Source organism: Anolis sagrei, chromosome 5 (genome assembly GCF_037176765.1).
Source record: "Anolis sagrei isolate rAnoSag1 chromosome 5, rAnoSag1.mat, whole genome shotgun sequence".
Classification (NCBI taxonomy): Eukaryota; Metazoa; Chordata; class Lepidosauria; order Squamata; family Dactyloidae; genus Anolis; species Anolis sagrei.
Genome location: NC_090025.1, coordinates 186,662,632 through 186,674,185, shown reverse-complemented (window position 1 = coordinate 186,674,185; position 11,554 = coordinate 186,662,632). Strand labels below are relative to the sequence as shown.

General features: G+C 41.7%; 1 protein-coding gene across 1 annotated transcript in view; it reads right to left on the bottom strand.

Moving 5' to 3' along the window:
* Positions 1 to 119: 119 nt before the first annotated feature.
* IRAG2 (inositol 1,4,5-triphosphate receptor associated 2) overlaps positions 120 to 11,554 on the bottom strand; it is a 75,107-nt gene continuing 63,672 nt past the window's right edge. Inside the window, exons 32-37 of the mRNA XM_067469311.1 lie at positions 10,866 to 10,903; positions 5,685 to 5,759; positions 5,531 to 5,592; positions 4,033 to 4,134; positions 1,851 to 1,952; positions 120 to 363 (exon numbers count right to left, since the gene is read on the bottom strand). Of these exons, the coding sequence (XP_067325412.1) occupies positions 120 to 363; positions 1,851 to 1,952; positions 4,033 to 4,134; positions 5,531 to 5,592; positions 5,685 to 5,759; positions 10,866 to 10,903 (623 nt within the window). The remainder of the gene's footprint in view (positions 364 to 1,850; positions 1,953 to 4,032; positions 4,135 to 5,530; positions 5,593 to 5,684; positions 5,760 to 10,865; positions 10,904 to 11,554) is intronic.

Below are 11,554 nucleotides of genomic sequence, written 5' to 3'. Positions count from 1 at the left end.
GTTAAAAAAATCACGTCGAAGCTGGAAGTCTTGAACTATGCTTCTTTTTGTACCAGGCCATTCAAGAATCCAGGCCAAACTGGGTCCCAGGGAGACCCATCTGAAACTCCACCACTGCCTTATACAGGTGGTGGGCCTTGATGCTGGAGTCCAGTATATGGCCATAACAGCTGTTGCACCGAAGTCCAAGCGTCCCCTATCTCGACAGGAGCACCTTGCACTGGCCTTTGGAATGGAAAGCCCATGACGAAGAATGAAACCATGGCAATGAACACAGCCGCGATGATGGAAACACAGAGCGCCTTGCTAGCCCGGCTGAAGGAAGTCCTCAGAGATGAGGCACAAGAAAGAAACCTGGCACACCTATTGGAAATAAAAGGCAGGAAAGAAATGGACTTATGTCGCCAACAGTTGAAAAATTGACATGATGTTCAACTGATACAGCTCCTTTTTTTGTACTTACAGGACTTAGAAAGCTTCGGCAGAATTATGGGGGGGAAACATGCAATGAGAACCTGAAAGACTTGCTTTGTTTCCATTTCTAAAATCTTGGTTACCCCAAACTTCTAATCCACCCACCAATTATTTCCCCATGTAGGCATCTAAGTTAGGACTACACCCAGATTGTATCCACAGCGGACAATTCTAGTGATGCCACTAGAAGTACCATCTCTTGCACCAAGAAAATCCCTAGAATTTGCAATTTTGGGAGGGACGTCAAACTCGCTATTAAAGCTTCCTAGGACTGAAGTTGAGAGGGAGGGAAAAGAACTATAACATAGAAATTGAAGCAGCTCCACCAAACTAGAAGACCAAAGAGTTCATGGGATGCAGCTTTCATACTTCAACTTCTATTGTGCAGCATGGATACTCACCCAGAAATGACAAAAGAAATAAAATCAAAACCAGACATCCAGTTCCTGTTGTGATTTGTGGTTTCCATTAATTTTAGGGACTCAGCCCTGTTACATGTCAAAAGAGCAACTATTTGTGTCTATCAGGAACAGAAAAGGCTGTTTTAATTTTTTTAGAAGGCCTCTAAGAAAGATTTCGGGGTCATACAATTACCTTAGGGCAGAGGTTTCCAACCTCTGGTCCTCCAGTTGTTTTGGACTTCAGCTCCCACAATCCCTAACAGCTGGTAAAGTGGTTGGGATTTATGGGAGTTGAAATCCAAAGCACCTGGAGGTTGGGAACCACTGCTTAGGGGCTCACTTTATCTCCCCTTTCCTAGGCTTTGAAGCAAATGGGGCAAAGGGAAAAGAGACCAAGAAAAAAGGGTCTTATTTTGTCAAACATTGAAGGCTCATAAATTAATGCAGGGAGTACCATGGAAGATACACAAAACTGAGAACTGCTTTTTACGTATGACCTAATCCCATAAGTTAAGATAATATTTACTTGAGACCTTCATGCCAAAATTCTGAAAGTGAAGCTCTGAAAGGGAACACTTAGCTCATGCTCTTCTCAGCCTCAGTTGGTTCCTTGACTATCACCTTTCTACAAAATTGTGACTCATTGACTTCTCTCATTCCAACAGATCTTTACCATTGCTGACAAGACTACTTAAACTGGATCTGTTGCAGACAGATCATGGCCTCTGATTCACTTTAGTTGGGGTACATTCACACTAAACTGTTATAGTAGTATAATTCCATTTTAACTGCTATTGGGTTTGTCATCCAGCGAAGCCCTAAAACTCCCCCTCCTTAAACTGCAAATCCAAGGATTTCATAGCAGTTACATTGGGGTCATAGCACTACAACTACATAGTGTCAAAGAGCCTTCAGAACCAAAATGTAGCTATTCTCCTAGAATGAAAGTATGCACTGTTTCATTTCACCACTTACAGTGATTGTAGCCTCAATTTGGGGGGCTTGTTTTCCTTCTCACTCATTTTCCGTGCTTTGTTTCCTTGTAGTTCTGGAACTTCTGATTCCAAAGAGGTATTTCTGCAAAAATTGGGTTTGAATTAATTGCAATTTCTCTATACACCAATGTTTTGCTAAGAAGTTTGCTCGGTGTACCACGACACACCTGTCCTTTCCATGTGTTCATATGATGTGGAACAGCCTTTTGTGCTTAGGTATTTTACTTTCAGCTCACTTGCTGACTGAAGTTTTTAACTTTAGTACTTCTGTAATTCTTCAACATAAATATATTCATTTCAAGATCCTGTTTTCCATTCCTAAGTTTTATTTCATTTTTCGGCCAACTAGCTTTGGTTAGAAGCATACAATTAAATTACCATTAAAATATCAAAAACTGACTACAAATAACAGCAAGGGAATATTATTAAAAGTTATCATTTTATTGTATTGCCGAAGACTTTCATGGCTGGAATCACTGGGTTGTTGTAGGTTTTTTCGGGCTATATAGCCATGTTTTAGAGGCATTTTCTCTTGACGTTTTGCCTGCATCTATGGCAGGCATCCTCAGAGGTAGTATCAAGGAATAAAATATTATTTTATTCCTTGTTACTTAGTGTGAGCCACGATTGGGGAGAACAGAGATGATGTCTTAACGCTGGAGGCTGAGATAATGCAGCAGGGCTGCAATTGAATTTTCATTCCATGTCAAGCATATAGTAACATAATTCAATTGTTCTATTACTCTTATCAACCTCAAGTGGCTGTGAATGTAAGAGCAGATCAAAGTTCTGTCTTATTTGGTATCTTGTTTCCCATAGTGATCAAAGAGAGTCCTGTGGAAAGGTCACAGTCAGAATATCCTTCAAGAACAATGGCCATCTACTTGTTGTTTACCAGCAACCATTATTCAAAGGCCTGCTGGTAGAAAGAGAGATCATGTTCATATGGCACAACAAGCCACTGTATGGTGTGTTATCTAACTCTGCTAACAAACCATACTTTGTTACCTAGCTACAAACCGTGGACTATGTGCTCTCCGTGGGGCTGCCCTTGAAGACAGCCTGGAAGCTCCAACTGGTACAATGGGTGGCAACCAGGCTCCTTACTGGAGCAAACTATAGGGAGCATACAACACCCCTTTTAAAACAGCTTCACTGGCTGCTGATAAGTTGCCGAGCCAAATTCAAGGTGCAGGTTATGACCTATAAAGCCCTAAATGGTTTGGGCCCCACCTATCTTCGCAATCATATCTCCCTCTATGAACCAGCATGAACTTTAAGATCTTCCGGGGAGGCCCTCCTCTCACTCCCACCACTGTCACAAGCACAGTTGGTGGGGATGAGATAGAGGGCTTTCTTGGTGGTGGCCCCTCACCTCTGGAACACCTTCCTGGAGAAATAAGACAGACCCCATCCCTCTCCTCCTTTCGTAAGAGTCTGAAGACCTGGTGGTTTAAACAAACCTTTGAGAACGACTAGTTCTAGCTCTGCCCCAGATGCTGTTCAAATTGACCATATCTTTTTCTATCAATAACCCAGGTCCCTTTCTTCTATTAGGCCCTGGAAATGTACAGCCATAGACTCTACCTAATTTCCCAGGCCCTCTAAAACCGCATTAGCCCAGCCTGGCCTTTTAAACTGCCTTTAACAGGCAGGATTATTTTAAATATATGTGCTATTGTGGTTTTTAATGCCTATATTGTCTTGTTAATGTTTATGCCGTTTTCTTTGTATGTATTGATTATGTTTCTTGGAAACCGCTCTGAGTCCCCTTGGGGAGATAGAGCGGTATATAAATAAAGTTTTGTTGTTGTTGTTGTTGTTGTGCTAGCTGCACTCAAAATCATGATATGCCCCTCACTGATTTCTCTAGTTGTCCATCCTGAAAAGGATCTAATAGAAATGGCCAAAAAAGAGATAAAGAAACCAGAGCTACAAGCTATAGTTTATAATCAGTTCTCTGCCTTGCAGTTTGTGGCTTAAGCAACAAATCAGGGTTAGCAGAAACCATACTTTTGGTGATCAAAAGCAGCTAGAGGGTTTCATTGAAAATGTGAACTCTTGAGCAGGAATATCCCTTTGGAGTGATACTTGAGCATTATAATGTATAAGCTGGTGCTGTCTTGTGAAGAGATAAACCTTGTTGGGAGAGAGAGACTTACTCTGGTTGAAGTTGTTCTTCCTCTGACTCTGTCCAGGAATGCGAACTCAGGAAGCGCTGTAGTGAAGGGCGCTTCTCGCCTTGTTTTGCTCCTACTAAGCCCCTGTTGAGAGAAATTTATTTGCTGTACTGTTGCAGAGAAAACTACCCCCACTGGGGTGGAGAGATGGGAAAAAAGAAACAAGTGGGTGCTTCTTAGTACAGTAGAGTCTCGCTTATCTAACATAAACGGGCCAGCAGAACGTTGAACAAGCCAAAACGTTGGATAATAAGGAGGGATTAAGGAAAAGCCTATTTAACGTCAATTAAGCACTATAACATTATGTTTCACAACAAATTGACAGAAAAAGCAGTTCAATATCTGAACGCATCTCTCCCTATGAACCTTCCAGGAAATTGAAATCGTCTGAGGAGGCCCTGCTCTCGAACCTGCCTGTTTCACAGCCACATCTGGCAGGGACGAGAGACAGGACCTTTTCAGTGGTGGCCCCTCAGCTGTGGAACTCCCTGCCTAGGGATATTAGATTGGCCCCTCCCTCCTGACTTTCAAAAAAGAGTGAAAACCTGGCTCTTTGAGCAAGCGTTTGGAACTTCAGCATGACCAGATAAATTCAAATTGGAATATGAACTAGGAATGGCTAAGACGATGGAACGGTTTAGGATTTAAACAAGAAGACATAGTTTTCATATTTTTATTATTATTATTGCTTTTATGGTTTTTAAATGTATTGTAATGTGATTCTTTTTTGCTTTTAACCGATTTTTTTTGTCGTGTCAGAAGTGACTTGAGAAACTGCAAGTCGCTTCTGGTGTGAGAGAATTGGCCGTCTGCAAGGACGTTGCCCAGGGGACGCCCGAATGATTTGATGTTTTTATCATCCTTGTGGGAGGCTTCTCTCATGTCCCCGCATGAGGAGCTGGAGTTGATAGAGGGAGCTCATCCGCCTCTCCCCAGATTCGAACCTGCGACCTGTTGGTCTTCAGTCCTGCCGGCACAGGGGTTTAACCCACTGCACCACCGGGGGCTCCCTTTTAACCGATGTATTTTTATATGGCATCTAATTGTGCCGATTTGTACGCCGCTCTGAGTCGCCTTTGGGCTGATACGGGCGGGATAAAAGTGTCACAAATAAATAAATAACATTATGTAGTAATTGCTGCATTTATGAATTTAGCACCAAAACACCACAATATATTGAAACAGCTGTGGATCAGGACAGGAGGCAGACTGTGTTGGATAATACAGAATGTTGGATAAGCAAAGGTTGGATCAGCGAGACTCTACTGTATAAAAGATTTGGGCCCATCAGGTAGGGCCAAGTTAAATCTTTTAGGAGAGCTCATTACTGATCTGCTCCATAGCATACATCTTAGCACTAATGACCAAGGCGATCCAGTGATTGAGGCTTTGTGTGCAGATACCAGTGCATAACACCAGTGACCTCAGCCAACTATCCATTCCTTCCTTGCTTGTGTATAGACAATCCTATTGGTCTTACCAACTTGAGCGTCTGTTGAACTTGTCATTCCTCTCGCTTCCATCGGCTTCATTTAGCTGACCCTTGGGAGAAGTGAGGGACAGAAGAAATCAGTGTGGATTTACCCAATATATTTAGGACAATAAACTCTCAGTACTGGAAAGTGTCTACCTACCAGTGGCAAAAGAGTGATAGCCTTCTCAGTATTCCCAGGCAAGGTTGCAATGCTAACTCTGCGTAGGGATGATGGCTACACAAAATAAGAGATACTTACTTGGTGGGTTATGCATTTGGTTACAGCTCATGAGTCCAGAAGTCTACAGTAAAGGTGTGGCATAGAGTCCAACTTCTAAAAAACTTTGCAAGAGGACCTTACATAACTCACCAGATGTACATAATTGCAGGTTTGTATGAAACAGGTAAATGCTCACTGTGGAGCAGGAGGTACCAATAGAAACCCACTTCAGTTTCAAAGTAGACATCAGGTGAACCATGTACCCAGTCTCAGCTAATATAGGCTGAGCATTCATTATCCGAAATACCTGGGATCAGAAGTGTTTGGGATTTCTGATTCTGGAATATCTGTATTTGCATATATGTACATAATGAGATATCTTGGAGATAGGACTCAAATCCGAACATGAAATGCAGTTATGTTTCTAATGCACAGTGTACTAGCAATTGACATTTCTCCAAGGTGAACAAGTAAAGAAGTACAGTTTGAGTACTTGTTCTTATCCAAAATGCTTGGGACCAGAAGTGTTCCATATTTCAGACTGGATATATATCATGAGATATCTTGGAGACGGGACCCAATTCTAAACGCAAAATTCAATCATATTCCATGTAAGGAGCCCCAGTGGTGCAATGGGTTAAACCCTTGTGCCAGCAGAATTGCTGATTGAAAGGTCGATGGTTCGAATCCGGGGAGTGGGTTGAGCTCCTGCCGTCAGCTCCAGCTTTTCATACATTGACATGAGAGACGCCCCTCACAGGATAATAAAACATCCAAGCATCCCCTGGGCAACGTCCTTGCAGACAGCCAATTCTCTCACACCAGAAGTGATTTAGTTTCTCAAGTCATTCCTGACACTATATATATATATATATTTTCCATGTACACCCTATACACAAAGCCTGAAGGTAATTTTATGCAATATTTTATAGTTTTGAGCATGAAACCAAGCTTGTGTACATTGATGCATCAGAAAACAAAAGTGTTATGTCTCAACTACTTGTGGTCAATTTTAGATTTTGGAGTATTTCTGATTTCAGAATTCGAGATAAAGGATGCTCAAACTGTAGCGCATAGTCCCATTACATCATCATCAACATATATATGTTCTCTACCTCCACCATAAGTGCCAATGACGTGTGTCAAAAGTTAGGACACTCAAAAGCACTGTGATGGTTATTCTGACACAGGTAAGTAAAATTAGACATTAAAAACATAAACAACTTCTGACCTTCAGATATCAATGAGATGGACAACCATAAATAGACAATTATGGGTGGCCAATTGGCCACACACACAACTTTCCAGCACATCTAGCCCCAATGGAGTATACAGTCCCGTTTTTCTAAAATGGACAGATGGTTACTTTGAATTGCTTTACCCCTTCTACAAAGTAGACTGAAATGTATCCACAGAAGGATCTACACAGTTGTCCTTTTCAACAATAAAAACAGGTTGCTGATTTGATTTTCTATGGATATGAATCAGAATTTTTGGAGAGGGGATCATTTCTGGGAGACAACTCAGAATTAAGCAATTTCCCACATTCTAGTACAGGAATGGGCAAACTTTGGCCCTCCAGGTGTTTTGGACTTCAACTCCCATAATTCCTAACAGCCTCAGGTCTTTTCCTTTTCCCCCTCAGCCGCTTAAACGGCTGAAGGGGGAAAGGAAAGGACCTGAGGCTGTTAGGAATTGTGGGTTGAAGTCCAAAACACCTGAAGGGTTGAAGTTTGCCCATGTCTGCTCTAGTATCAAAATACAAGCAGCATTACAATCAATGAAAAGTCCACCCAACTTGAGACTACTCCTCTGCATATACTGTAAAATCAGCAGCATATCTGCACAAATGAATGCCAGTTCAGAAAGCCTCTCTTTCCACCCAATTTCATAAAAAGACGACTCAATACGTATGTTGAGATCCTCCCCAGTTGCACAGCCAGTCATTTTTGAAGGGTTCCAATACATTTTCCCTTAAAGTCTGCGATAGACATCTCCAAATCTTGCACTTTAAAAGCCAAATTGTCCTGAGATTTGTAATCAAATGCATGAAATCTCAATAGTTTTGCCCAGGAGGTCTTTGAATGAGAAACTGGGTGTCAGATGAGCAAGCAGGACAGAAGGAAAAGGATAAGCAAAGCACAGAGCAACTTCACGTCTTGATTGTCAGCTTCCGCGTAAGCACTGACTTGGGCTTCATGGACTGCTCTTTGCAGAAAGGTTGGGTCACAATGTCTGCACCTTCTCTTCCCAAAAAACATTTCAATTCCCCAGCAAAATCTTTATGAACTGTCTTTATCTAGATTGCAACCATCATTCATACCACTCAACTTTCTCTCGGACCATGAGAACTAATGGTAAAAAGATGACTTCTCAGCAGACAAAAATGCTGTATACTTCAGCCTATTTTTTGGTTCTTGAACCCAGTACATTCTATTCTCTATATAAACAATGAGAAAACTGTTCTGTACCTCCACCAAAACAATCCAGTCATGTTAGATTTCAGTTGTAAAAACAGTTCCTGCTATTTCCAATCATTCAATGGCAATTACCAGCACCACCAGCAACATTGTACTCCTATCCAGAGGATATTTTTTAAATAAAAAGTACAATGAGCTGTGTATAAGGGGCTTTCATTAAAGATTTCCCCTGACCCACTTCTATTTATCATAGGACACTGAAACTGCACATATGTAATGATATCTCTATAGGTTATGCGCCAATTTACAACTCAGAACTGATAACGGTCTTGTTTCTACAGGTGCTGAAGTGGTGTGAGGTTTGATACTGGACACAGTGGAACACAGAGCAGTCATCAAGTTCCTTTATTTGAAAGGCTGCACACCAAAGGAGACATTCAATGAGATGAAAGAGGTTTATGGTGATGATTCCCCATCATATGATGGAGTCAAGAACTTGCATTGTCAATTCAAATGTGGTCGGACTTTGGTAGAAACAGCTCCAATTCCAGAGCAGCCTCACTCTGCTATTGATGAACACACCATCCAGGAAGTGAAGGTCACCATTTTGAAAATCGTGATATAACCATTCACCACCTAGCCCAAAATGTTAAGATTAGTTTGGGGTCTGTGGGGAAAAAAATCATCCAAGACCATCTGCATAAGGTATCCACTCGCTGGGTCCTCCGGCTGCTCACACCTTTCCAGAAGCAGGAACGAGTAGAATGCTCTCAGGCTCTATTGACAATATGCCATGGAAACCAGGAGGATTTTTTCAACAAGCTGATCACACAGGATGAAAGCTGGGTCCATCACTATGATCCTGAGACTAATGCCCAGTTGATGCAATGGAAGCATCTTGACTCACCACCTCCAAAGAAGGCATGCACCAACTCTTGGCAGGCAAGGTCATGCTCACAGTATTTTGGGACCAGCACGGAGTAATATGGAGGGATTTCCTCACAAAGGGTACCATGATCACTGGGGCATACCATGCTTCACTGCTGCAGAAATTGCAGGAGGCCATCAAAATCAAGAGACAATGTGGCATTCTTACCAAAGGTGTCCGCATTCTGCAAGACAATGCACCAGTTCACAACTCACCTGTTGCCCAAATGGAAGAAGCATGCTCAGGTGGCTTTGAAATTCTACCCTTATTCAACTGACCTTCCACCATCGGACTTCCACCTCTTTTCAACAATGAAGTTATTTTGAAGGGCAACCTTTTTTCAGATGATGGAACTCTGATTTCCGAAGCCACAATATGGCTTTTGGAGCAACCTGTCAACTTCTACAAGCGAGGTGTTTACAGTTTCTTACAGTTTCTTAAAAAGATGGAAGGAGTGTGTGTCCCTAGGTGGCACTGATGGAGAGAAGGACTAATAGCTTTGCCAAGTTTCGTTGCTCTCAGTCCACAAGAAGCGGTTCAAGGGAAATCTTTAATGAATGCCCCTAGTAGTTTTATTCTAGTGGTTCTAGTTCCTCAGCTTTTTTGCAGGGGCAAAATCCAGTTTGGATCTTGGAAGTAGTATGAATACTGAATAGAAATCAGTCAGGAGGCTTTCTGTTGTGCGAGCTCTTGCTTTTGGGGCATTCCTCTGGAATAGCGCAACAACCATTTTCTACTTCATTGATCTTAAAACAAGCCAAATACTGAGCACAGGCTTTGACTATTTCTGAATGCTTCCCAGAAGGGTAATTCACTTTTGATTCTATAGTAGACTCTCTGTTAACTGGTAATCAAGCAACCAAAACTCTCAAGCAACTGGCAACAAGTGAAAAAACAATATTCTAAATAAAAATCAAAATACATGTGAAATACAGTAAAATTGTTACATTAATGTTGCCTTAATTTGTCTTTCATTACTCTATTTAAATATTAATATCTAGTCAATAAAGAGTTTATGGCAGGCATGGACAAACTTCGGCCCTTCCAGCTGTTAGGAATTGTGGGAATTGAAGTCCAAAACACCTGGAGGGCTGAAGTTTGCCCATGCCTGATTTATGGTATGACAGAATGGGATATAGTACTGATTAGGCATATTTTTAAAAGTAGCTCTCAAGCAACCAGAAACTAGATTCATCCAGCATCTTCCAATCTCTGTGGGTGCCAGTTAACTGAGAGTCTACTGTGCCACTTTATATGCATTTATGTATTTTGCTTCAGTCAATTGGAAGAAGTGAGAGGATGAATGGGAAAGAGGATAAAAATAACAGATCCTGATGCTTTGCCACTTTTAATAATTGCAAATTCCAATCTCCTCTTCTTTGGTTATGATATAAAATCAGAGATATTTAAGACCTACGACTCAGAGAACACATGGTATGGATGATGAATTCTGCAAAGAGCACCAGTTTGGCAGTTAGCAAAGAGCAATTAAAGCATGCACAGAGTGCTGCCTACCAGAGACTCCACCACACAGCCCTGTTACCATATCTCAAAAGACACTTTAAGGAAGCCAATGTCTGCTATCAGTCCTATCTCTTGGCTCTTTAGTATCTGAAATATAATTACATGCTCAGCATTGCAGGGAGAGGGACATGCAAAGTATAAGGCTTCATAGGTCACAATCATAGAAAGCACAGCACAGCAGGAAGATAAAAGCACATTACGAATTGGCAATGCATGCAGAAAGCAAGAGGCTTAAAACTGCATTTGTACCTTTAGAGAACCAGAGAGCTTTCTAATGGAAGGTTCATCTGTAACAGCAATGGGAGAAAAATGTGAATCTACAACGCAGCAACAGGAATGGTGATCTGGGATTTCAGGAATGGTTTTTAACCCCTATATAATTAAACAAGATGGGTACGATGGTTTTCACTGTCTGCTCTTATTTTTTTTCGAAGCCCTGATTTAATTGCAAAGCCCAAGATGGTATATTTTCCCTTTCTTTTCCATATAGAGGAGCCAACTGGCCTGCAAGCTACAAATTGCTTCAACAGTGGCAACATGACAGGGAAGAGCATGGTGCAGTGGTTTGGTCATTGCTCTACAACTCTAAAGAATAGGGTTCGAATCCCTGCTCACCCATGCAAACTCACTGGGTGTCCCTTAGCCTCAGAAAACCCCATAAAAGGTTCTCTTTAGAGTTGTCATAAGTCAGAAATGACTTGGGCAAACAATAACAGCAACTGGGTTGCTGTGAGTTTCCAGCTTGTCAACTTCTCCCTTCAACTGTGGTGCCCAGAACTGGATACAGTCTCCAAACTTTGCCTACTTGCATGATCTGTTCTAGTTGTTGTATGACTTCAAGCCATATGACGTGGGCTGGTCCCTGAGGTCACAAAGAGTTGGAAGCGACTGAACGAATAAATAACAACAATGACTTCAAGTAGTTCCAACATGGCAAT